Raw genomic sequence first — 26,838 nt, 5'->3', positions numbered from 1 at the left:
CCAAGTTGGATCGGCATTGGGACCCCAAAGCTGGAGATTGACCCGCTTAATGGTTTGGGGAAAATTCACCTAAACTGCGATTCCGTTGGCCAGAGACGGATCAGGAGATCTTCTAAACCAGTGCAGTGGCGGTATGTTCCAATGGATCAGAACCCTGCAGATCATGTGATAAGGTCTATTCCTGCATCCCAGTTATCAACTTCTACCTGGCTCAAAGGACCTGAGTTCTTGTGGTGTACAGACAACTTGAAGCCAGGGAAACCCGATCTGTATGAACTCCTAGATGCAGATAATGATGGCGACATTCAACCGCTAGTCAAGAAGGTAGAACCGGTCATCCCTCCAGTCGTCTGCCTGGCAATGATGGTAGAACGCAAGAAGGAAGGCCCCTTAAAACCTGCTCGCCTTGAACACTTCTCCCGATGGAAACCTCTTGTACTGGGATGACTGTGGTTGTCCGCACAGTCATCCATCTCCTTGGTCATCAGAAAGGCTTCAAATCATACTTCCCAGACCACTATACTCATGCTGAGAGATGAATATTGAGAAGTGTACAACAAGACGCATATCTGGCAAAATACAGATGCCTGAGTGCAGGGAACCCCATACCACAATCTAGTCCACTTCTGAGACTGACCCCATACCTCGACAACCAGGAGGTACTGTGAGTAGGAGGTCGCCTACACAAAGCAGAAATGGACTCACCCAGCAAGCACCCCATCATCCTTCCGGCTAACCAACATGGAACGAGGCTGTTAGTACAACACTACCATGAACTAATCCATCATCAAGGCCACCACTTCACAGAAGGTGCCCTCAGAGCGAGTGTACTCTGGATCGTAGGCGCCAAAAGATGTATTACAACTGTTCTGCAGTCTTGCTTCCATTGTTGCAAGCAGCGAGGTCAGACTCTACACCAGATGATGGCTGACCTACCACCCGAACACCTGAGTTCCAAACCACCATTCACCAATGTAGGCCTCAATGTATTCGGCCCTTGGTCTGTGCCTGCCCGATGGACCAGGGGCGGTCAAGCTAGCAGCAAACGATGGGCAGTACTCTTCACATGTCTCAGCATTCGAGCGGTCCATATCGAAGAAATCAAATCTATGGACGCCTCTTGCTTCATCGACGCCCTGAGAAGGTTTCAAGCCCACAGAGGCCCAGTCAAGGTATTCAGATCTGACTGTGGAACAAACTTTGTAGGTGCTTGTAAAGAACTACAGATAGAAGATGGCATTCGCCCTGACTCGCCAATCGATGGCTACCTTAAAGCCAACAAGTGCAGATGGATATGTAATCCTCCCCACGCACCTCACATGTCCAATTATCTGATTATCCAGTGTCTTTATTTAAACTGACATCTTTTTCCCATCTGTAAATCCAATATCCACCAGACTTTGTGCCCCAAAGTCCATCAATCTATTTCTTTTCACGTGTCCAAATCCCAGGGGAAATCTTTATATATTCCTCCACCGATTTAAATTCAACATTCCAATTTTCTGGAGTCTTTTAACAATACAATTCCTTTTATTTTCCTTTAATTTCAACTCTAAATAGATCAGGTTTTCAGGATCTACAGGATTTTTCTTTTAACAGCAGGTGGCGCTCTTATTTCCATTTTCCACTTTCCACCTTTTTTACTATTTCTTTAATCTTTCATCAAATTTATCAACGTTTTCTATTGTTAGTTTTTATATTCTTTTCCACAGTTACAGCATTTTAGATAATGCCTGTCCAATGCCAAATCTTGTGCAATCACCAATTCCAATTTTATAGATTCTTTATTGTAAAAATTTTCCCTTTGAGTTATTTCCCTTCCATTTCAGTTTTAAGAATTAAGTTCTTTGCATTTCCCAAATTATTCTCTAACTTTAAAAGTCCATACATCTTTCAGATGAGAGACACTGACCCCTTGGGTTCTATTTTTTATTTATTTATGTTTTGATTTGATTTGTCAATCACTTACAAGATAATAGGTGTAAGAATAAACATGGGTATGAATACAGGAAACAGGTAGGAATAAATGGGGATGATAGGACAGGGACGGTAGGCACGATTGTGCACTTATGCACGCCCCTTACAGAGATCTTAGGAAGGGGGTGAGGTCAATAGTAGTTTGAGGTTAAGTGTGGTATATCCCTGCTTCTGTGGATCTGGTGCTATCCAGGTGCTGGCACGTGTCCTTGGTCCCAGGGGAAAGGAATGTTGTTATGGGGGCTTCACCCCCTTCTTCCCCCCCCCCACCATTCCCATCACAGGCCCCTTGGCTGTGGCAGTCCTAAGAATCAAAATGGATCCAGGGCTGACACTGGCCCAGCCTTTTGTCTTGTAGATAAGCTGGCACCGAGATACCTGCTGGGGAGGGCAGGGACCTGAGGCTCTATGTCTTTAGAAACATGTTTCTCCTTTAGGGAAAATATAATATTCCACCTTTTTGATACTTCCTAAAATATTTCATTCTTCTAGGAGTGGGATGGGTGCTATCCTTCTACACTACATATAATTTTGTATGCAATACCAAGATCTGACTGCAAGCAACGTATCAGCCTGGCCTTCAAAAGCAACTGTTTGAACCCAGAGCCACCAAGGAGTGGTGAGCCAGGCCCTGAGAGGAGTCCCTTGGATATGGGCTATCCTCTGTTTCTCTCAGTAAGGAGGGATTCCCCCCTCCCAATTTGGACCCCTCCCCCAGTTTTCCCTTCTAGGCAAAGGTGGACACATCCATGATCCTCATCCAGGGAAGAGGCACAATCCTTCAACAATGGATCCAAATAAACCAGGAACACAGGAGCCCCAAGTGCAGCTTCAAAGCACTCAGAGGTTTTTTAGGGAAGGGGTTCACCCCACAGCCTCAGAGATGGCAACATCCCACCCCACCAAGTACATCCAGACAACCAGGGGAGTCCATCAGATCTCCAAAAATCAGGTGGCCAGAAAACAGGTGGCACCGTTTTGGCTGTGGGCTCCATTCCAAATTCCATTCCATGTTCCAAATTCCATTCCGCATTCCAAAATCCAAATTACATTCTGCATTCTACATTCTGCATTCCAAATTCCATTCCGCATTCCAAAATCCAAATTACATTCTGCATTCTACATTCTGCATTCCAAATTTCACATTCTGCATTCCAAATTCCATTCCATGTTTTGCCTTCCAAATTCTGTTCCAAATTCCAAATTCCATTCCGCATTCCCCAGTCCCCATTCTAAATTCCATTCCACATTCCAAATTCCATGCAGAATGCGGAATGTGAATTGCGGAATGCAGACTGGAGTTTGGAATTTGGAATTTGAAATGTGAAATGCAAAATTTGGAATTCTGAATGCAGAATGAAAAAAGAAAAATGTGGAATGTGGAATGCGGAATGCAGAAAGCGGAATGCAGAATGCAGAAGCCAGAAGCTGAATGCAAAATATAGAATGCAAAATATGAATGCAGAATGTGTAACATAAAATGTGCAATGTGCTATGCTGAATACAAAATGCCGAATGAAGATTGGAATATGGAATATGGGATGTGGAATTTGGAATGCAGAATGGTATTTGGAATTGGAATTTGGATTTCACATTTTACATTCCTCATTCCCCATTCCAAATTCCAAATTATATGCTCCAAATTCCAAATTATATGCTCCAAATTCCAAATTATATGCTCCAAATTCCAAAGTCTATTCTGCATTCTGCATGCCACATTCCAAATCCCAAACTCCTACTTCCAAATCCCAAACTCCAAATTCCAAATTCCACGTTCCGCATTCCAAATTCCATTCCACATTCCTAGTTCCAAGTTCCAACTTCCAAGTTTGGAATTTGGAATGCAGAATTTGGGATGCAGAATATGTAATGCCAAATGCGGAATTTGGAAATTCAAATGTGGAATGTGGAATGTGGAATGGAGTTTGGAATTTGGAATGTGGAATTTGAAATTTGGAATTTGGAAATATGAATGCCTAATTGTTGTGACTCAGAGGTTTGAGCCTGCTCTGTTAGAAGACACAGGCTCAAGTAATGAGGAAGAGGAGGATTTGGCTCTGAGGTTTGAGCCTGCTTTGCTGGAAGATTCGGAATCATCTTCCTCCCCAGGACCTTCCTCCCTGGTTGTGCCTCAGGTGTCAGCAGATAATCAGGAGAGAGTGCCGGAGTCCTTGGCTGAGGATCAAGCTGAGGAATGCTGGTTTGATGCAAGGCAAAGACGCAGGCAGAAGCGTGAAATGCAACGTAAAATGAAATGTCAAATCAGGGACTGACTTGAGAGACTGACACACCCCTCAGGAAATAAAAGAGGGCGTGTTAGCTCTGAATCCTCGTTCGGGACAATTTGTTTATTCGGGATAGCAGCTTTGACAAATTATCTGTGCGGCATTTGCCTTTTGATTTATGGTCTTGTTTGTTATCAGACTTGGCAGGCAGTTTTTGGAAGACTGCCAAGGACTTCTCCAGCCAAAGGAATTTAACTCTGTCGTTCCTGGTCCTGTCTGTTTATTTATATTCCTTTGGAAACTTGGACTCTCACCTCGTGGTCACAGGTGAGACAGAACACGTAATGTATAATGTAAAATGTGGAATGCGGTATGTTGAAATTCATGGAATGCGGTATGCAAAATGTGGAATGCAGAATGGAATTTGAAATCTGGAATTTGGAATGCAGAATGGAATTTGGAATTGGAATTTGGATTTCACATTTTACATTCCTCATTCCTCATTCCAAATTCCAAATTCCACTCTGCATTCTGCATGCCGCATTCCAAATCCCAAATTCCTACTCCCAAATTCCAAATCCTAAACTCCAATCTCCAAACCCCAAATTCCAAATTCCACGTTCCGCATTCCAAATCCCAAATTCCACATTCCAAATTCCATTCTGCATTTCTAGTTCCAACTTCCAGCTTCCAAGTTTGGAATTTGGAATTCGAAATGCAGAATTTGGAATGCAGAATGAAGCATGTAGAAGCCAGAAGCTGAATGCAAAATATAGAATGTAAAATATCAATGCAGAATGTGTAACATAAAATGTGCAATATGTAATGCCGAATTTGGAATTTGGAAAATTCAAATGTGGAATTTGGAATGGGGAATGCAGAATTTGTAATGTGGAATGAGGAATGCGGAATGTGGAATTTAGAATTTGGAATTTGGAATGTAAAATGTGAAATGCGGTATGTTTAAATTCATAGAATGCAGTATGCAAAATGTGGAATGCCAAATAGAATTTGAAATTTGGAATGGGGAATGGAATTTGGAATTTGGAATGCAGAATGTGGAATGGAATTTGGAATCTGGAACAAAATCTCTGAACAACCATCCCAGATATGCCAGGAACATGGGGTCTCCCAACGGCTCCTTCAAAGCCCTTGGGGGTCTTTTGTGGGGGTCCTTACACAGCCTTAGGGGTGGGAAGGTCACAGGGGTCCTAATCCACCAAGTACATCCACGCAACCAGAGGGAGGGTCACCAGTCCCCCAAACAATTTCCTGGGTGGGCATGGCAAAAAAAACCACTTGGAATGGTTTTTCCACCAACTGGTGGGCACCTCCACGAACTCACCTGCAGACCTCAAAGCACACAGTTTATTCAATACACTAATAGATTTCAACATGGAAAGGATCTGAGTGTCTGAAATGAACCATGAAGGACAACAGAGAGAGTAGCAAAGAAAGAAAATCCTATCCACTCCATCACTTCCTCACTATTTACCCAATGATATAGTCCACAGGCTGTAACTTTCTTGTCTCTTAGTCAGCTCTCATCCCAAAATTCATATTGCTAGAAATGATGGGAAATGTAATTTCACTTCAGGCAGAAGCAACTTTAAAACCAACTCCAATTTAGGATTTGTGTATGGAGATCTAGTATAAGAGAAAATCCCCAATAAGGCCAACATTTAACCTTAGGCCGGGTTCAAGGGTGCTTCCTTGGCATTCAAACCCAGGCAGCACTAGAGTTAAGTGGCATCATCTTCTAAGTGTCACCAAACTCCATAGCTCCGGCTGACCTTCCCCAAGCAGTCTCTGGAGACAAGAGACCATCTTGAAGGACAGGAGAAGTCAGTTCCCTTGTTATGGAGATGTCTTCCTCCCACATCACTTTCTGGACATGTCCCGACAGGAGGGATCACAACCACCACACAACAGAGCCCCCAGGGGTGTTTCCCTGGTTTTTCACTAACATGTTTTTCTCCAACTAAGCCTCCTTGCAGTGACAAAGAACTTTAGGGTCCCCAGGGGAAACGTTGCTTCTCCCAGCAATAATCACCACTCCAGTTTTCTGCTACTTCTCTTTTGATGTCAACATCAGACTGAAGCAACGTGGGTGAGATCTTTCATCAGAAAAGGATAAATGTCTTAAGTCATATTTGTCAGGCATGATATTCCCCTTAGAAAAAAAAATCGGGGCCGGCCAAAAGAGACCCCCCACCACGCGCCAAGAAATTGCCCGCCCGCCCGCGCACTCCCGCCGCGCTCGCCGCCGCCGTCGCGCGGCCCCAGCCCCCCGCCCGCCGCCTCGCACCGCCCGCCGCTCGCACCGACCCTCGCACCGACCGCCGCCGCACCGACCGCCGCGCGCGCACCCACCACCTACCTCGCACCAACCGCCGCTCGCACCGACCGCCGCTCGCCCAGGCTCCGCTCGCACCGCCCGGGCGATTCCGAAAAAAAACGGAATTCCGATTTTAATCAGAAAAATATCATGCCTGATTTGTGTGGCACAAGTTTTCAGACAGGCGATGTCTGTGCTCTTGAGTGTACTTTTCTTTCTTTTCCAGGTGAAGCTTGGATTGTCTCCATCTGGATCAGAAAAACCACCAGCATTTCCATCTTGCTTTGAATTCTTCTAACTCATCTTGTTCTTTTTGCTAAGAACTGATTCAGCCCTCAAAATTATGGTTATTCTGCTTCTGCTTCTGATGCTGCGGGTGTCCCAGCCAGTCTCTGGGAAGCTGAGAAGGAAATGCCCACGGAGTTTGGAGCACCAGGATGGAAACAGTCCATAGAGCTATTACAGCCCAGGAGACCATCTCATTGCTATGATCAACACTGCATCAGAAATATCTCATATAATGTTCTCTTTCAACAGTCCTCTTTGTAATCCATCCCATTTGTAAGTCATTCAGAGTGATAGAGTTGCATTTCCTCCATTTGCAATTCTAACACTCTCCTTTTCTTCTTATTTCACTTAATTCTATATTACAGGATGTGTTTAATTTCCAGAAAGATTTTGATTCCCATGGTTTTCCTCTTTTGTCTTATTTTATGGAAGACCCAAACCAAAAAATGGGGCAGAAAAAAACTGAAGGAGGTTGACCTTATTTTCCTCTCTCTGTAAAATCCTGGGTTCATCACTTAACTGATCTTTGGTTTTAGATCAATGTTGGCTTAAGCCTCTGTAGACCTGTGGAGACAAAGAGGGTTTTTAAAAATGATATTGCTTTTGTTGATAATAACATGAACATTTTTTTTTACAGCCGGCTTTCTTCCCAGCTTTCGTCCCAGCTAATAAAAAATATACCCCGTTGCCATGACAATGTTTCTGGGCCTCCATCTTGACTGTATTAGAATAAAATATAGAATATAGAATATAGAATATAGAATATAGAATTGAATAGAATAAAATAGAAGATAATATAGAATAGAACAGAATAGAATAAGAATAAAATAGAATAAGAATGGAATATAGAATAGAATAAACTTGATTGTCACTTTAACTGTAGACTAATCGACATAGATTAAAATGAAATTTCACTACACAGAGCTCTCAAAGGTTGTTAAGTGAATGACACCCCTGTCATTAAGCAAATCACACAGTTATTAAGTGAATCAGGCTGTGGTTGAGTAACTCTGGCTTCCCCTTTGCCTGAAATTGGCAAAAAAAACCAGTCACACATTGGGATCAGGTGACCCCAGGGATGTTGCGATGGTCATAAGGGTGAGTACAGGTTGTAAGTCACTTTGTCTGAGGCTGTTGTAACTTTGAAGCATTATTAAAGATACGGCCATAAGTGGAGGACTGCCTGTGACGGACCTGGGTGGGGAAGATGAAACCTTTTAAGCCTCCTGCCTTTGTCCAAGTTCTGCCTGTAAGGAGCTCATGGATTTGCTCCATTTGTATCTGATTCACAGCAGCCTCAAAAGCATAAATACGATTCCAACCTTTACACCATGGAGTCCAAGGTTCCAAACCAGGCTGCCAATCTAAGGCAGGCTTCCAGGCCTCCAATTTAGCTTTAATAGTTACGCTTTATATGGTGTTTCATTTGAGTTTCTTCAGGAAATTAGACAAAACTTATATGAAATGCTTTCATCTATTGCATTTGCTGCTTAAACTTAAAAAATATCCCATATCTATCCAGCTTTCTTCTCATTTATTAAAGTAGGTAATGCTAAAGTTCCCCACAACTGGGGGTGCAGCTCCCCTCAGGGAGACCCTCTCTGGGGGGAGACAAGTCAGTTTTATCAATGGAGACTGTGTGGAAAGAGTTCATAGTCTTAAATTTCTAGGAACTCATATTTCCGACAACCTTACTTGGTCAGTTCACACTATGGCCACTGCAAAAAAGGCCCAACAGTGCCTGCACTTTCTGAGGCTGCTGAAAAAGAGTGGTCTGGGTGAGAAGTTGCTGGTTACTTTTTACCATTCTACCATCGAGAGTATTTTGGCCTACTATGTAACGGTGTGGTGTGCTGGATGCTCTGCAGTGGATAAGAAGATGCTTCAGAGAGTTATAAACAGTACAAAAAATCATTGGTTGCACCCTTTCCTCTTTGGAAGAGATTGTGAAGACCAGAATCCTCTCTTGAGCACTAAAAATCTCCACAGACCGTTCTCATCCTGGGTATTCATATTTTGAACTGTTACCATCAGGGAGGCATTATAGGTGTCTTAAAATGAGGACTAATAGACTGAGAAACAGTTTCTTTTCCAAGGCAGTAATTGTCCTGATTCAAACAGTGCATTTGTGATTTAGTCCTATTATTATTATTATTATTATTATTATTATTATTATTATTATTATTATTATTATTATTATTATTATTATTATTATTATTATTATTATTATTATTATTATTATCTCTGTAGTGTGATTGTGATGTGGTGTTTGGGGCACTGTGCTGGAGTAGCTTTCAAATTTCATTGTATTCATGGAATGCAATGACAAAAAAGGTATTCTGTTCTGTTCTATTTTATACCTCTGGACCAAAAAGGCTTCTTTCCTCCAATTCTGGACTGTACAGCATCTATCCTTCCCAGCAACCCCATCTGCTCCAATGTCCCACCTCCTGAAATAAATCTCAAAGGGAAGTGAATCAGTTTTATTGCAGGAGTGGGCGAGGGTATCCAGGATAGAAAGCAGGAGGAGGGGAGATGGTGGATTGAGAGGGAGCTGAGAGATCCACTTGATCCTTTTAACCTTGGACAGAGATATATTCAAAGGTCATCTCTAGTGCCTGCAACAAACTCCTGCAGTCTTCATGGTTCCCAGATAGTAAGCCCGTTAAGCATCCCTTCCCTTCCATTTATTTTCTCCTTCCCTCTCTCCCTCCTTCCTCAGTTCTCCTGGGAGATTGCAGGGCCTTCCCTCCATCTTTCACACCCCACGTTTTCTAAGTTTGATGTTTTATTCCACAGACTTTGCCCGAGACTCTCGGGATCTCCCTTTTGGCTTGCAGCCCCTTCCTCCTGAGAGGTCCACAGCTGCCAAAGGGGCACTCCTGGCATCTTTGCACAGCTGGGTCAAGGATTGTGACATCATAGCCCATTGTGTCATAAAAGGTGACCTGGGCTGCCCTGGCTCATCCAAGGGGGCTCATCCTGAGTGCTGAAGGAGCCCCTGCAAAGAGCCCAGGAGCATTCCTGTTTGATGGTGGCGGGAAATTTTCTTAAAAGAATGAAAATGAATAGGAAGTTCTCAAATAGAGGTAGGCTAATATTAAAAAGAAAAAAAAATGTATTATAATACTTAACTTTAGCCGTTAGAATAGCAATGACTCAACCCTGGGGAATAGAAGAGTCGAAAAGAGGCCTCTTTGAATGCTACATCAGAAAAAAAATGCAAAATCCATCGTAGGCGAGAGACACAATTCAATGAAATTTGGGTGGATTTTATAGTTTATTTCAGTAGCAATAGACCACAATATGGGAGTATTTTAGGTCCCAACTTCTTTTTAGGGCCCAACTTCTTCGATTTCTGGGTAGCCTGCAAATATTTGGTCGAGAGAAAAACTTTATCACCCACTTTATACACCACCTGGGGGGCTCTCTTTCTGTCAGCAAATTTTTTATGAGACTGATGCGCTTCATCCAAAGCTTTACGTGCAACCGGCCAATTAAGTTGAAGTTGAGATATCCAATCCTGTAGCCTGAGTGTTCCACGCTCAGGGTACCAAAGACAATGCTTCCCTATCTCCAACACCGACTTCTTTATCTCCGCTTCGGGTGCTATAACCCCTGACTTATGTAGCAGGAATCTGAGTACCTGAACATGGTACATTTCCAAGCTTTTTTTCATAATTTTCTTCCTATTTTGTTGTTCCAATTTTATTTCCACACACATTTCTCCCATTTTGTACACTACTTCTTCTTTTATTTTCCTTTCTTTAATATTTATGTCCAAACCAATTGTCCAGTAGTTTATTGCAACCAGCGTCTTTTAAATTAAATTTCAACAGTCAGTGTCCGTAATTCTTTGTTTCCAGCTTCCTTCTGTTGATTTCTTTTCCAACTTTTTCCCAAAGTCACCAAATAATCCCAATTTCTTCATGTATCTTTTTTCCCTTGTAATATTCTAGTATTTCACTTTTCAGGGTTTTTATTTTATTATAATGGAATTCATTTTATTTCCTTTCAAATTCCAATTTTAAAAAGACCAAGCACTTTTCAAAGAGTCACTGAAATTTTCCCTTTACCATTAAGTGGCGGGCTCAGTTCTGTTTCCACGTTCCACCCTTTCTTTTCACTTTTTCCCTTTTTTAAACTTTCATTAATTTCATTAATTCCAGTTATTAGCTATTATTTCTTTTTAACATGTTCAATTTCAGCATTTAATTATGCCTATTTAGTGCCAAAATCCAAATAGTTCCTCTGCCTCTTTTTCCCATGTAGAGGCCAGGCAAGTCCTGGGAAGAGGGAAGCCCAAGTCCCATGTTCCACTGCCACTTTTTTTCATACATGGGGCACTCAGGGGAAAGCAAAGCCCAGATCCATAGAGAGGGCTAGGAAAGAGGAAGGGATTTGAGGGAGGCCCCCATTTCTGGGAAGAGACTAACCTGGTTTATGAGTCCCTGGTTGAATGCTGGGGGGACGCAGCCCCGAGGTTTCTCCAGCCTCACTTGGGCTCCGTGTCTTTCCAGAAGAGGCTCCTGTCAGGAAGAAGCCAAGCAGGGCCGGGTCTTCAGAGGGGGATCTGGGGTTACCTGGGAGGGAGAGTGGGAGAGGGGAGGGAGGGAGACACAGAGAAAGAAAGAAAATAGATGGAGCAACCTGTGAGTTAGCCAAGTCTTGGTGCAGGGCTTTAACTCCTCACCTCAGGGAAAAAGGTAGACATGCATTCTCCAAACTTGGAACTTGAAGATGAAGGGACTTTAATTCCCAGAATTCCCTGCCCAGCATGAGGAAGTCCATGCATTATTGGGTGGGGAACTCTGGGAGTTGAAGTCCATTCCTCTTCAAGTTTGAAAAACACTCATGCAGACCAACCTCTCTCCACGCGTTGCCTCCATTTTGAGAAACAACAGAGTCCCCTGAAGAGACCCTCAGTCATTGGCCGGCTTGCAGAATGCAGAAAACGTGGTTTCTTTTTTTTTTTTTTAAACAAGTTTTATTAATTTTTAAAACACACAAATTGTCATTATTCATTACATGTTTAAACCTTTTTTCATTGTCAATTTAACAAGTCAGATAAATTATAGTTCTGTTTTAAACCATTTCCATACAACATACCAAAACCTCTTATTCAATTTCTCTTTACTTCTCTTTACTCTTATTCAATATCATTATTATTATTTCATCTGTTTCTTTCTGACTTAGTTACCATTATTCTCAATCTATATTTCTACAATTTTTAACTAATTCTCCCCCAAAAAGACATACACACAACACACAAAACATAAAAAAAAAATCTTTTTGGAAAGTAACTTGGACCCAGGTATCTCTCTCTTCATGGACTTCAATTATATTCATGCTCATCTTACATATCATTACTTATTTTATTTACCATTCTAAGCCTTCTATATTAACTTCCCCACATATTTCACACTTCTTACTTCTATCTTAATTAATCATCTTAATTTGAATCATTATATTTATATCTTTTGTCCATTTTTATCATCCCTTTGTCTCATTCCTTATAAAAAAAAAAAGAAAATAAGTTTCTCCTGAAATCATTAATCAGAGTATGATGCCTTTCTATCTTTAAAATAATATCTAATACCCAATCCGATTTTGCTTGGTACATTCTATCTAACTAATACATCCAACATAATTAAGTACATAATTAGACAATAAATCCAAATATTAAAAAAAGATACTATAATAAAAATTTTATAATAACATCAGTACCATAGTCTTATTAAACTCTTTAATTAAAACAATATTCTAAACCTCCCCTATTATTAGGTTTTAAAGCCAATCATTTTTAAACATTTTAACATTTTAATCTCTTATCAACTCTTAAATCATTACAATACTACCATCTCATCTTATGTACCTTGCAAAATCTTTTTTTTTTTTTAAAAATTATACTTTATCCATTATCCAAAAAAATTTCTTTTTTTCATTTAATTTCAAAACATTGTAGCTTTTCTCCACCTTTTCCCTTTCTTTCTTCTCCCAACAAACCTTTCTACCCCCTTCTTCTAGCCTCTGCCTTGCCAGCTTCCCTTCTCTGTCGTATTCCTTTTCCCTTTTGTTTACTATCATCATATTGGTTTTGCACCTTATTTTTCCCTTTCTTAAATGTTTTTTAGATCTTAAGTCCTTAAGTCCTTTAATTTTCTTCTTTTCTCTTCTTTTCTTTTCTTTCTCTCTTCCTTCTTTCTGGATCAAGTTCTGAGATTCATTAAAAATGGCTCCTTTCTTTCTTTCTTGTTCCTCTGCTGTCTTCATCTGTTGTAATGTTTGTTGATAATTAGTAAGCGCCATTTCTAAGAAAAGGAAAGCTTCTTCCACACCATCTTTACCATTTTTTTTGCTTGTTCATATTCTTTTCTTAGTTCCTCAACAGAAAGAGCCATTATAAATCTTTTCTTTTCTTTTCCCCTTCTTTCTTCTTACAACAACCAGAATATTCAAAAGAAAATAAAAAAATAAAACAGTCCCAAAGTTATCAGTCAGTCCAAACCAAGGCAGAGTTCTCACTTTCTCCTTCTGGGGTAATATCAATCCAAGAGAAAGAAAGTCCAAATCTGTTTAAAATCTTATTGCAATATATTCTAGTCTTCAAATCCTTAAGGCATCTGCTCCAACAAAGTCTTAGCATACAAATGTTTTCTTTTTAATCCTCTCTTCCCACTCATCGCTTAAAACCAATTTTCACCTAAAAGAAATAGGTTTCTTAATATCCAGTTATTTATTCCGTAGGAAAAGAGGGAAAGCTATCCTTTCAGCACCTTCAAACAGCCGCTTTTTCCTCTTCTGGCAGGTATTATTCAGAAAGTCATACTTTTCAGGAATTTTATTAGATATGTCTTAGAGTCCTAGGAGCCAAGAAAACTTTCTCCTCTCAATCACTTTCTCCACTTCCTCCTGCGCATTCTTACCCGGCTGCCAGCTTCTTTGTGGCGGCCATTACAGACCGCCGCTGCACCGTCCTGGGAAAAGGGAGTTCTGCCGGCCAGGGAGGGAGTCTGCAGCACCCCAAACCCTTCTCCGGATCCCCCTACCTTCAGCTGCCCCTGCAGGGCAGCCTAGCTCCGTACCGGCTGGGTCGGAGCCCCAAAACGCTAGCGTCCTCCTCCTCCTCCTCCTCCTCCTCCTCCTCCTCCGTGGCCGCTGCTCTCTGGCTGGGACCCCTGAGCCCCCTGGTTCCTCCCTGGGGGACGGAAGAGCCTCCGCTGGGCCTCCCTTTGGGGCCTCTACTCAGGGCACGGCTGGGGCTGAGGACGATGGGGGCTGGAGTCCTGGCCTTTGGGAGGCCCGCATGGGTACCCACTCAATCCGGCCAGGACAGAGATCCACCTGGAGGACCTGGAAAAAACCCCTGGGAAGCAGCCCCTCCCTCCTTCCTCCCAACGCCTGGCAGGAGGGAGAGAGGAAGCCGACCCAGAGAGGGTCACAGCCACGTTCTCCTTTTTTTCTCGGTCTTGGGATTTGCCACCAGCCTTTCTGCCCTGGGGAGCAGCAGCCCCAGTATCCTCAGTCCTGGCCTCACTGGGAATACTGGAAACCAGCATCCAGAACCATGTCTGTGGCTCCAAGCAGGAGAAAGAGCATCAAAGTCACCAGTTGATCCTCTGAACACCCAAATCTCTATCCAGGTTTGTCCAGACATTGGGGGGGGGGATCACTGACCCCCCCTCCACCCCTAAAGCTGCCTCTCTGTCCCATTCCCATTGTCCCAACTTTTTTCCCTGAATGCCAAACTCTGATCTGGTTCACACATTCCGCCAACCCCCGTTCGCTCAGCCGTAGTTTACTCCAAGTGTTGCAGCTGCTGAAAACCCCCAAGGAGCCAGAAACGGATCCTAGGAAAAGCTCCCCATCCTGTGTGCAGACAGGCTGAGTTGACCCTCCCCACATAGTTGATCTGTGGCAAATCTAGGTGATTCCACACAACGCCCTTAACCCAGGTTGATGGAAGAGAACTGCAATGTTGGCAATAGGTGCCAGGCCAAAACACATAAACCAGATGGTGGCATAGCGTGATGACGATCATAACGTCCCTTTCAGCCAATCCCAAGGAGGGCCCCTCCCTCAGAGGCGGGCTTTCTGACAGCACCTCAGCTGCCCAGACCAGATGGGAGGGGCTCCCCCTGCCTCCCTCTTCCCCAGCCCCCCTCCCTCCCTGCCCTCACGAGGGAGGGGGCGGACCCCCTGCAGACCCTCCCCCCAGCCCTGCAGGACCCATGCCCCCTCCTCACAGCAAAGCCCCCTGCCAAACCCTCTCCGAATCCAGCCCGTTGGAGTGGATGATGGAGACTCGGAAGGAGATGAATTCCTGGGAGAGAAGCTGAACAAGTGGAGATACACAAGCAGGCCTCGACTTATTCATTTAGTGACCGATTCAAGTTACAACTGCACTGAGAAATGGGACTTAGGACCATTTTTCACAGTTAATGACCTTTGTAGCATCAGAATTCAGGTGCTTGGCCACAATTTCATGTTTATGACCGTCATGGCTGCGTCTCAAGTCACGTGGTCCCATTTTGTGACCTTCTGACAAGCAAAGTCAGATTCACTTAACAACCGGGTTCTTAACTTATTAACCGCAATGATTCACTTAATGACTGTGGCAGGAAAGGTCATAAAAAGGGGCAAAACTCACTTGGCAGATGTCTCCCTTAACGACAGAAATGTTGGGCTGATTTGTGGCCATAAGTCAAGGACTCCCTGTGTTGGGTACCTTTTTCTTCTGGCGAGGACCCTGTTCACACACCACGCTTGACCAGGCCGGGGTCCTTGCAGTCCCCTGAGAGAAACCGGAGGTCCACGTGGAGCCTCCTCAGGGCCTGTGAGAAGCCCTGGATGACCACAGCCCCCCTCCTCCCCTCCTCTGGGGTCTCCCTGGGACAAACCCAGAAGTTGGGGTGGGCTCATTCCTGACACAGGAGGGGCTTCCTCCCCTCTGGGCCTCACCCGGCTTCGGTCAGACACGGCTGGGAAGCTCCTGGAGGAGAAGAGAGTCACAGCTTGAACCTGGAGCCACCCAGGATCTGGTCTGCAGGCCCTGAGAGCAGAATCTGAGGGAGGTTCAGGGGGAGAACTTCCAAGCGGTGGACCTGGGATACGGCCTTCCTCTGCTCCTCCCTGCCAGGGTGGGCCTGCCTGTCCCTTCAGGTCCCCCCCACACTCAGCCCCCCGGTTCCCCTTCTGGGCCAAGAAGTCCATATTAATGTCTCCCCCAGTGAAGAAACATCCTCCCTGAACAACGGATGCCAATAAACCAGGAACAAAGGAGTTCCAACAGCACCTTTTGGGGGATAGAAAGTCTCAGCCCCAGAAATTGGGAAGGTCAGAGGGGTCCCTCCCCCCCAAATAGAAGATCCCCACAACAGAGGAAGAACCAGCAGATCTCCAGAAATCCTGTCGCTAGAAATCAGGTTGCACCATCCACCACACTGTGGGCATCACCGCCATCTTTGTAGGGTTTCCCTGTGATAAGATGGGTGGCCAGTAAATTGGATCGATGGATGGATGGATGGGTAGATATTTAGATAGATAGATAGATAGATAGATAGATAGATAGATAGATAGATAAAGATAGATAGATAGATAGATAGAGAGAGAGAGAGAGAGAGAGAGAGAGAGAGAAGAGAGAGAGAGAGATAGATAGATAGATAGATAGATAGATAGATAGATAGATAGATAGATAGATAGAGATAGATAGAGATAGATAGATAGATAGATAGATAGAGACAGATATGGATGGATAAATATAAATATAAATAATATAAATATATATATGTATGTATGTATGTATGTATGTATGTATGTATGTATGTTTTCTGAGGTTCTTGCGGGTATTTGTATGTGGATCTTTGGTTATTCGGGTTTTCTCCCGCGTAAGATTGGAAGTATCTAGGCAACGTTTCGATGAAGTCTCATTCATCATCTTCAGGCTTGTGTCTTCAGCTCTGTGCTTCTCAGAGTGATGTGAGCTTGCAGCTGCTTCTTCCTTTTAACTGTTAGTGGGGTGTGACTTGATTGGGTGGGGGCTTGGCTGTGTTCTGATTGGGTGGGGTGTATTCTCATTGGTTGGGGAACACAGCCAAACCCCCACCCAATGAGAATACATCCCCACCCAATCAGAACACAGCCAAGCCCCCACCCAATCAAGTCACACCCCACTAACAGTTAAAGGAAGAAGCAGCTGCAAGCTCATCACTCTGAGAAGCACAGAGCTGAAGACACAAGCCTGAAGATGATGAATGAGACTTCATCAATATATATATATCAATCTTACACGGAGAAAACCTAATAACAAAGATCCATTATATATATATATATATATATATATATATATATATATATATATATATATATCCGTATTTGCCGGCGTATAAGATGACTTTTTGCCCTGAAAACATGCCTCCAATTGGGGGTTGTCTTATATGCTGGGTCGTCTTATACGCCGCTGCAAATAGTAATTGGGAAGCACTGCGGCTGCTAACATCTGAGGCACTTTTGGCACCGTGGAAAGCGAATCCCGTGAAGCCAAAGGAGCAGCCAGCCTTCTCCAAAGCTCCCAGAAACCCAGGCTCGCACCACCAAGCTCCGCTGAGGTATCCGGCTGGGCAGTCAGGAGACCGCTGGCGCGCTCAAGCGTCTCAACCAGCGTTGCCTCGGGAAGGAAAGGCAAAACCAGGAGCCGCTGCTGCCATTGCAAAGCGCCGCCGCGCTCTTCCTTTTTGCCTTTCCCTTCCCGAGGCAACGCGGGACTGGAGCCGTGCGGCGAGCCGCGCCAGCGGTAACAACTCCTGACAGCCCTAGCCGGATACCTCAGCGGAGCCCGGCGGTGCGAGCCTGCTTCCTTGGGAGCTGGGAGAAGGCTGGCTGCTCCTTTCGGCTTCACGAGATTCCTTCCACGGTGCACAAAAGTGCCTAAAAAAAAAAGTGCAAAAGTGGAAGGCGTGCGGAAGAGGGGCGAGTATATAACAAACTATATTTTGAGTGGAAATGTTGGGGGTCGTCTTATACGCCGGGTCGTCTTATACGCCGGCATATACGGTGTGTGTGTGTGTGTATATATATATATATATATATATATATATATATATACACACACACACACACATACACACACACACACACACACACACAGAGAGAGAGAGAGAGATTGAGATTTGGATGGATGGGTAGATATAGATAGATGATAGATAGAGATAGATAGAGATATATTTGGATAGATAGATAGATAGATAGATAGATAGATAGATAGATAGATAGATAGATAGAGATGGATGAGTAGATATAGAGTGATGATAGATAGAGATAGATATGATAGATAGATAGATAGATAGATAGATAGATAGATAGATAGATAGATAGATACCGTGTTTCTCCAACAATAGGGCCTCCACCAATAGGCCCAGCATGATTTCTAGGCATGAGGTGAAATTAAGCCCCACTCCCAAAATTTAGATAGATAGATAGATAGATAAATAGATATAGATATAGATAGATATGGATGGATAGATAGATAGATAGATAGATAGATAGATAGATAGATAGATAGATAGATAGATAGATAGATAGATAGATAGATAGATATGATAGATAGATACCGTGTTTCTCATATAATAAGGCCGGGCCTTATTTTTTTTTGAGCCCCGAAAAAACGGTTAGGAACCCCGCGAGCAGCCTCGCCACCAGCCGCTCCTAACGGGCGATCATGGCGATCATGGCGAAGCGCAGAGAGCTCCCTACTCCCACCAAACACCTTTGCTGCAGACCCAAGACCTTTGGCACCTGCCGCTGTTGCTTTCCCTTCTGCCCATTCCGCTGCCATTTGGAGTGCCGTTGGAGCTGCTGCCACCATTTGCAGCTGCCTCTGCCGTTGGAGCTGCCGCCGTGCTTGGAGTTGCTGCCGCTGTTTGGAGCTGCCTCTGCCGTTTGGAGTCGCCACCGCCGCTTTGAAGCTGCCGCTTCCACGCTTTGGAGCACTGCCGCTGTTTGGAGCACCACCGCCACTCCAAACACGGCGGCAGCTCCAAACACGGAAGTGGCAGCTCCAAACCTGACGGCGGCACTCCAAACGGCGGCGGCGGCTCCAAACGGCAGAGGCAGCTCCAAACACAGAAGCGGAGCCGCCGCCGCCGTTTAGAGCTGCCGCCGTCATGTTTGGAGCTGCCGCTTCTGCGTTTGGAGCACTGCCGCTGTTTGGAGCAGCACCGCCGCTCCAAACAGCGGCAGTGCTCCAAACACGGAAGTGGCAGCTTCAAACGGCGGCGGCTCCAAACGGCAGAGGCAGCTCCAAACGGCAGAGGCAGCTCCAAACGGCGCAGCAGCTCCAACGGCACTCCAAACGGTGACGGTGGCTCCAAATGGCAGAGGCAGCTCCAAACGGCGGCAGCAGCTCCAACGGCACTCAAAACGGTGGTGGCAGCTCCAACGGCACTCCAAATGGCAAGTCCCCCCACCCTTCCCCCTATTTTGCATGTTTTAAACTAGGCCTAAATTTGGGGGGAGGGGCTTAATTTGATTTTATGCCTAGAAAACATGCTGGGTCTTCCTATTGGTGGAGGCCGTATTGTTGGAGAAACACGGTAGATAGATAGATAGAAAGATAGAAAGATAGGGATGGATAGATAGCACCTGCAGAACTTACAGTCCATTCTTTATTTAAAAAACTAAGAAAAATCAAAATAAAAAGAATCTTGGTGTATTATAGGAACATGGTAAGATAACACATGAATGACAAGAAAATAAAAATAAAAAAATCCATCCATTCTATAATTTTCTCCCTATTTACCCAATGATAGATAGATAGATAGATAGATAGATAGATAGATAGATAGATAGATAGATAGATAGATGATAGATAGATAGATAGATATCAATGGGTAGATATAGATAGATGATAGAGATAGTTATGGATGGATAAATAGATATAGAGATAGATAGATAGATAGATAGATAGATAGATAGATAGATAGATAGATAGATAGATAGAAAGAAAGAAAGAAAGAAAGAAAGGAAGGAAGGAAGGAAGGAAGGAAGGAAGGAAGGAAGGAAGGAAGGAAGGAAGGAAGGAAGGAAGGGATGGATAGATCGCACCTGCAGAACTTACAGTCCATTCTTTATTTAAAAAAATAAGAAAAATCAAAATATAAAGAATCTTGGTGTATTATAGGAACATGGTAAGATAACACAGGAATAACAAGAAAATAAAAATAAAAATAAAAAATTCCATCCATTCTATATTTTTCTCCCTATTTACCCAATGATCTAGTCCACAAGTTGTCACTTTCCTGCTTCTTAATGAGCTTTTATCTCAGAATTAATATTGCTAAAAAAGATGGGAAATGAAATTTCACTTCAGGCACAAGCAATTTTAAAACCGACTGCAATTAAGATCAATATATGGGATTATGACATAAAACAGAATTCCAAACAGGGTCTACTCTTAACCTTGGGCAGAGTTCAAGGGTGCCGATTGTCATTAGAAGACAGGCAACACTACAGTTAAATGGCATTAACTTAGAAGCGGCACCAAACTCCATAGCTCTGGGTGACCTTCCCCAGCAATCTCTGGAGACAAGAGACCACACTGAAGGACAGCAGAAGTCAATTCCCTGGGTGCTGAATTCTCTTCCCCAGAATCACTTTCTGGACTTGCCCTGACTGGGAGGAAGGACCACAACCACAACAAAACAGTGACCCCAGGGGTATATCTGTAATTTTTACTAACATGGTTTATTCCAGCCTCTCCTCTGCAGATGGAGCCCAGAAAAAGTTCAGGATCCCAAGAGGAGAAGTCGCTTCTCACTGTAATTATGACCATCTGGGCCTTTGAGATCTGTGATGCTATATCTCCAGTTTTAGACTTCAATGTAGACATCAGATTGAAGCCACATGAAAAGGATCTTATATCAGAAAAGGGTAAATTCCTTGGGTGAAGCTCTCTGGGACCAAGTTTTGGGACAGGTACAGGCTCTGCTCTTGATTGCACCTTTCTCTCCTTTGCAGATGAAACTGAGTGGTTCTGTTTAGATCAGGAAAGCCACTGGCACTTCTCAGAGTCTTTGCATTTTTCCAATGGTTCCTGTTGTTTGTGTTAGAAACAGGAAGTGGATTGATTAATGCCATGAATGATGGACCTCCTGCTTCTGATGCTGCTGGTGGTGTCCCCATCAGTCTGTGGGAAGCTGAGAAGGAAATGCCCATTGAGTTTGGAGCACCAGGATGGGTACAATCCATGGAGCTTTTACAGGCCTGGAGACCATCTCATTGGTGTGGTCAAATATGAAACATATGTGTCGCCTATAATGTGGCCTTTCAACAGCCCTCCTTCCATACCTTCTCCTTCGTAAGTCATGCAGGGTGATGGAGTTGCACTCCCTCCATGTGCAATTCTAACACTCTCCTTCTTTTCTTCTTATGTCACTTATTTTTGTACCTCAGGACCTGTCTAATTTCCTGAATGATTTTGATTTCCATGGCTTCCCTTTTTTGCCTTACTTTGTGGAAGAGAGTAAAATCCAAAGATGGAGTTTTTAAAAAACCTGAATGAAATCCAGATGATTTTCCTTTCTCAGTTCATTCCTGAGTTCATCACTTGAATAATGACCTTTGTTTAAGTAGTGACTGAAACAATTGTAGTTGCCTCTCTCATTTGCATAATTGATCATTCGATTTGGATCAATGTTGGCCTAAGGCTTAGTAGGTTTGTGAAGGATTATATATTTTAAAAACATTTGTTGTTGCTGTTGAATATAATAACATGAATATTGTTTTTCAATAGGAAGAGTTCTGCTCTAACAGATACCCTAGAATCAATTTTTGCTATTCCAATGGTCAGCAAGAATTCCCAGCTCCTGCACAATCTCACACTTGGTTACAACATCCATGACAACTATATAAGCACTTTCCGCACTTCAGATGTCTTGCTGGACATGCTCTCCACTGGAGAATCTAATGTCCCCAACTATGGCTGTGGGAGGAAGGACAACCTCCTGGCTCTGATTGGTGAAGCTTCCAGGGACATCTCCATCCAGATGTCAATGTTTGTAGGCACCTACAAATTCCCACAGGTTTGTGTGTTTTTCTCTATCTGGTAAGGTGAATGGGGTGGTGGGGATGAACAACAGATCCAATATCTTCATAGAATTCAAGAGCAGCTTTTCAGAGTATTAGGGAACATATCAACGATGTTTTAGTCTATTATGTTCATCTTCAAATTGACCATTAAAGGCCTGAAGAGCCATAAGGTCCCTAGAGGATATTCTACTGAATATTCTACTATTGAAAAACTATCCAGGTTTTGAGGTCCTCCATTAGCATGTTCATTTTCACATATCAATAATATCTGCCTTATCCAATTGGAATCAAGTTGGCAATAGTCCTGTCTATGTATAAAAAATATTCAGACCAAGAAGAGTATCTTTGGGATGGATAAAAGGAGTTCAGCTCCTGCCCTCATAGATAATTGTTAATTTACACAATTTCTGCTTTGTATAAATTCAGGGTAATATATAATTATTGGGTTAAAATTAAAGTGATGAAACAGACATATAGTCCCAAAACAGATAAAATTTCAATTAAAGACTTACTGGGTTGTACAACTGTCTACGATTGACCTCACCCCTTTCCTAAGAGGTCTGTAGGGGGCGTGCATAAGCGCACCAATGTGCCTACCGTCACTGTCCTACTATTTCTTTTTATTTTTCTTATATGTATCCATTTCATGTACTCATAACTATTCTGTTAGCAGTTGTGCTCTTGTACATCTAGAGAAGAAGCTGAAAAATTGCTTCACAAAGAATTTGGGATATAGAAGCTGAGAAAGAGGTTTTAGTACTCAAAAATAGCATATAATACAGCCCTATATCTTAGATCCAGACATTTTATCTAACATCTGCTAATTTGAATCTAATATTTGGAATTGTATGGGTGACACAGAAATTTACATTGCATTTTCTATTGTTTTTTTTCTTTAATATGATTTTGCGTTCCATTTTTATAGACAATCTTGTTAATATTCTGTCTTAAATATTTTAAACAGTGACTAAGGAACAAACTATTCTTATATATTCATCAAAAAAAAATTGGGTTTGTCAATAAGTAATATTTTGGAGTTGATCTCGACCACATTATAACACAGCATTCTTCATTACTTTTTCAGATCACTGTTGGAATTCCTTCAGGGTCTGAGTGATAAAAGGAGATTCCCTTTTTTCCACCCATTGCTCCCCAAAGAAGGATTCCAATACCCAGCAATTGTCCAGCTGCTCCTCCATTTCAGATGGACCCTGATTGGCCTCTTTGCTTCAGACACAGAAAAGGGAGATTATTTCATGAGGACTTTCCCTCCTATGCTTGTCAGGAATGGAATTTGTGTGGTTGTATCACAACGATTCACAACAACTGGACAAACAGCACCCCTCAGGGAGGCCCTCTCTAAGTGGAGACAAATCAACGTCTTTGTCCACTTCATAGAATATATTTCTATCGGGAACAGAATTATTCCTTTCCATGAAGCACTTATGCATTTGCCAGGACCCATTGAAGGGAAAGTCTGGATCTTTACAAATTTTGCACTGTATACAATAAAGAAGCACATACCTCTCAAATACATCCATAGTATTTCAAGTTTTGGTTATCTGTCAAAAAAAAGGCCAACAGATGCTGCTTTTGAACCCCATTTCTTTGTGGAAGATCAGTTTCAGATCATTATTTCCGCTGTTCCCTTTCCAAGCACATCTTTTCTGTCAAAGGCCGCAGAAGATGCACCCAGAAAGCCCCACTGGAGACCCAGGAGAAAAGCAACAGGAAACGTATCATAAATGACCCTCATCGCTACAGTATCTTTCAGACTCTGGCCCAGGCCATGAATGCCGCTTATTCCTCCAGATCGAGGAGGGGAAGGAAGGAGGGAGAAAAGAGGTTGGGGGCTCCGAGGCTGCAGCCGTGGCAGGTATGGGGTCCCAATAGGGATCCATTAATCTGAGGTCCTTTTGGAGAAGGAACCCAAAGGAGAAGGAGGGGAACATCTCAACCTTCTTGTGCTGCAAAAGTTCAAGAGATTTGTGTTAAGTTTGGAGAATAATGGAGACCAGACATCTGACCAGTGACTTCAACTCTTTAATAACAGTAGATAGAACAGAACAGAGCAAGGCTATGGGCAGCAGTAACCCTTTTATAGGGTTGGCTGCTACCTTATTAACCAATAATATGTGCAACAAGTTCAACTAATACCCAATAAGAAGTGTCCTAATATGGGCCAATCAGGGACTTGTTATGGACCAATCCTTGTTCGTTGTTTAAGGACCAATCAGGTGTGCAGGCTTTCAAAACCCGCTTTGCATTTGGGCTTAGTTACTTTTTATTGATTCACAACAATTTGCACCATCTAATTGCTCCTGTCTGACGCTCCGGAATAACAGGGAGCAGATCTGAAGTTTCTGTCTAGCCTCTGTTGGAAGAAATCTCCTTCTGGGTTCAGTTCCAAGTGGGGAAGAAAGAAGCTGGAAACATGATGACTGCTTGGAAGATGGTTTAATGGTGGACAGGAGCACATACCTTGGTTGAGGAAAGAAGGGCTGAGATGCTGAGAGTGCAACTGTTTTATGCCCTCTGTTGGGATTTGAATTTGAGCTTGTATTCTGATCGATTGTCAGGCTCCCATGGGGCCATGCAGGGGCAACTCTGTAGGCTGTCCTGAGTCCCAGGCTTGGTTGAGCCTCGCTGGATGATGGTGATGGCTTTGGGCAATTCCTATATACCTGGAGTAGATCTTTGTTATGTAAAATAAACTGGCCTAGGCCAGAGTAATGGTCCATTAGCAAAGGTGGGAGGGGGCGGAGTTTCAGCCTCTCTGAGTTTCTACTTTTCTTTTTAGGGAAATATATTCTCCCTTTTAGTATATCCTAAAATATTTCATTTTCCTAGGAGAGGAGGGTTTAACTACTCCCAACACCTCTTTCAGTCATTGGAAGTCTTGAATCCTCCCTTGTCCAACTGAGAGATTTTGTAAGTTGGAGAAGCTGCTCTCATAATCTCCTCCTTATCTTCTCTCAAGACTCAGTTTCAGGTTGCAGTCAAGTACGATTTTGAGATTGTTTTCATAAACATGTATTTATTTACAAATAACTCAAGATGGCAAATGTCTCCAACACGGCTTCCTCCTTCATCCAGTGCACTTTTAGTACAGTCAGAGACCAGCATTACAATAAATAATAATAATAATAATGGAGAAAAATAAAAATAAACAACAGTCAATGGGCAGTTAGAGTCTGCCTCATGCTGAGTCATGTGCGAATATGTGGCAATATAAATGTCCTAAATAAATAAATACATCATTTTGCATTACAGCAGAACAGAATTTGGCCCCATTCAGAGAAACTCCTTCCTACTGATCTGATAACTGCAGTTGCACGTAAAAGAGTTCCGTATTTCCCAGATATTAGGAGAGGCATCACAAAGTGAATCCCTGAGTCCTGATAGGAGATGCCGCATAGCAGGCTGTGAACTCACTGGTGGGATTCAAATTTTTTTACTACTGGTTCTGTGGGCATGGCTTGAATTTGTGGGCGTGGCTTGGTGGTCATGTGACCAGATGTGCGTGGCTTTGTGGCCATGTGACTGAGTGGGCTTGGCCAGGTGGCCATGTGACTGGCAAACCAAATACAATTGGTCCTCACTTAATGGCCGGTTACTTAGCAAGTGTTCTGATTTATGACTGATCTCCCGAGAGCTACTTGTCCTGTTTTTGGAGTTTTGACAACCATAAACACAAACACACAAACACACATGCACACACTCACACACTCATACAGAGCTTTCTAACTCTGCTATTCTTTGATTCTGTAAGGATCTCCTGCTGGAGCAGGGGGTTGGACTGGATGACCTCTGAGATTCCTTGCATGCCAGCCCTAGATTGCTGTGCTGCTTCAAAGAGTCTTCTGAAGCCAGGGTTTGTGTCCTAACTTCCTCTCCGTTTTTTCTCTCTCCGTCCCTCCCTCCTTCCATGCATTTATCTATCCATCCATATATCTCATTCACTTTCTCCATTCCCCCTGTCTTTCTTTCTCCCTTTCTCTCCCTCTTTCTTTCTTGCTCTTTCTTTTTTTCTTTTCTTGCCCCCCTCGCTCTCTCTCTCTCTCTCTCTCTCTCTCTCTCTCTCTCACACACACACACACACACACACACAGAGAGAGAGAGTGGGGGAGAGAGAGGGGAAGCTAGGGACCCGGCCTCCTCGCTATCCCCCACCGTCCCCCTTCCCTTCTCAGGCCAGGTGAGGGAGGGGAGGATGAGGGGCAGGACCAGCCACTTCAGGCAAGGTGCAGAGGCATCAACCAAGCACGGGAGAGTAGAAGCCTCGGAATGGCGGCTCCTGCCTCAGCTGGCCTGAGGGGCTCCTGCAGGCATATCGCGACAAGGGGGACGAGAAGACCCAGGACATCCGCCCATTCCCCTGCTGGCTGGCCGGGCCGGGCTGGACTGGAGGAGGCACATCCACCGGGAGAAGGAAGAAAACGTGATCCGGGAGGGCGGGCAGGCAAGCAGATGTCCCAGGGCTGCTGCACATGTGCACTGCATTAGTAGCACACGCACTGCTGCACACACAGTGCACATGTGCAACAGCCCTGGGACATCTGCCCGATCTGTGCCACAGCCACCACGTGGTAGGAAAAGCTAGGAGAGCGACTGGGACAAGCGGGCGACCCGGTTCGGGGGTGTGGCCTACCAGGGGTGACCACCGGTTCACCTGAGCCAGTGAGAACACCTACAGCTGCATAAAAAAAGGGTCGGTGGGAGATTTGTACTTTCTGGCTCCCCAAATCCTGTCAGTGCAGCATTACAGCGAAGTGGGCCTAGCTCAGGTTTCCTGTCTGGGCTTCCTGGGAGAGGATCACCCTGACAATTTTCTTCTTCAGAAATCCGTGTTTCTGATAACCAGCCTGTTGCTTTCAGGGAGTTCATAAATCTCCTTTTTTCTGTTTTTCAACTATATTTTGTCAA

The 26,838-nt window shown here is 43.7% G+C and overlaps 1 protein-coding gene and 1 long non-coding RNA gene across 3 annotated transcripts in view; one reads left to right on the top strand and one right to left on the bottom strand.

The window, feature by feature from the left end:
• Window positions 1-11,197: 11,197 nt before the first annotated feature.
• Window positions 11,198-26,838, bottom strand: part of LOC148130093 (uncharacterized) — a 109,072-nt gene continuing 93,431 nt past the window's right edge. Inside the window, exon 3 of the long non-coding RNA XR_015750246.1 lies at window positions 11,198-11,411. This is a non-coding gene — a long non-coding RNA (uncharacterized LOC148130093). The remainder of the gene's footprint in view (window positions 11,412-26,838) is intronic.
• Window positions 19,738-23,895, top strand: LOC148130094 (vomeronasal type-2 receptor 26-like). Of its 2 annotated transcripts, none has more exons than XR_015750245.1 (3): window positions 19,738-20,799; window positions 21,674-21,905; window positions 22,997-23,895. XR_015750245.1 is itself a non-coding variant. In XM_087969177.1 (3 exons), the coding sequence occupies exons 1-3, from the start codon at window positions 20,964-20,966 to the stop codon at window positions 23,027-23,029; spliced, it is 540 nt and encodes a 179-aa protein (XP_087825303.1). In that variant the 5' UTR covers window positions 20,863-20,963; the 3' UTR covers window positions 23,030-23,895. The 2 variants fall into 2 exon arrangements, 1 of the variants encoding a protein (XP_087825303.1); XM_087969177.1 differs by lacking the exon at window positions 19,738-20,799 and adding an exon at window positions 20,863-21,181 and having other exon boundaries at window positions 21,617-21,905.

This window comes from Notechis scutatus, chromosome 6 (genome assembly GCF_049901735.1).
Source record: "Notechis scutatus isolate UNSWTSFEM ecotype Mainland chromosome 6, rNotScu1.2, whole genome shotgun sequence".
Lineage (NCBI taxonomy): Eukaryota > Metazoa > Chordata > Lepidosauria > Squamata > Elapidae > Notechis > Notechis scutatus.
Note: the sequence above shows the minus strand (reverse complement) of the source record. Positions and strands in the feature narration are given on the sequence as shown.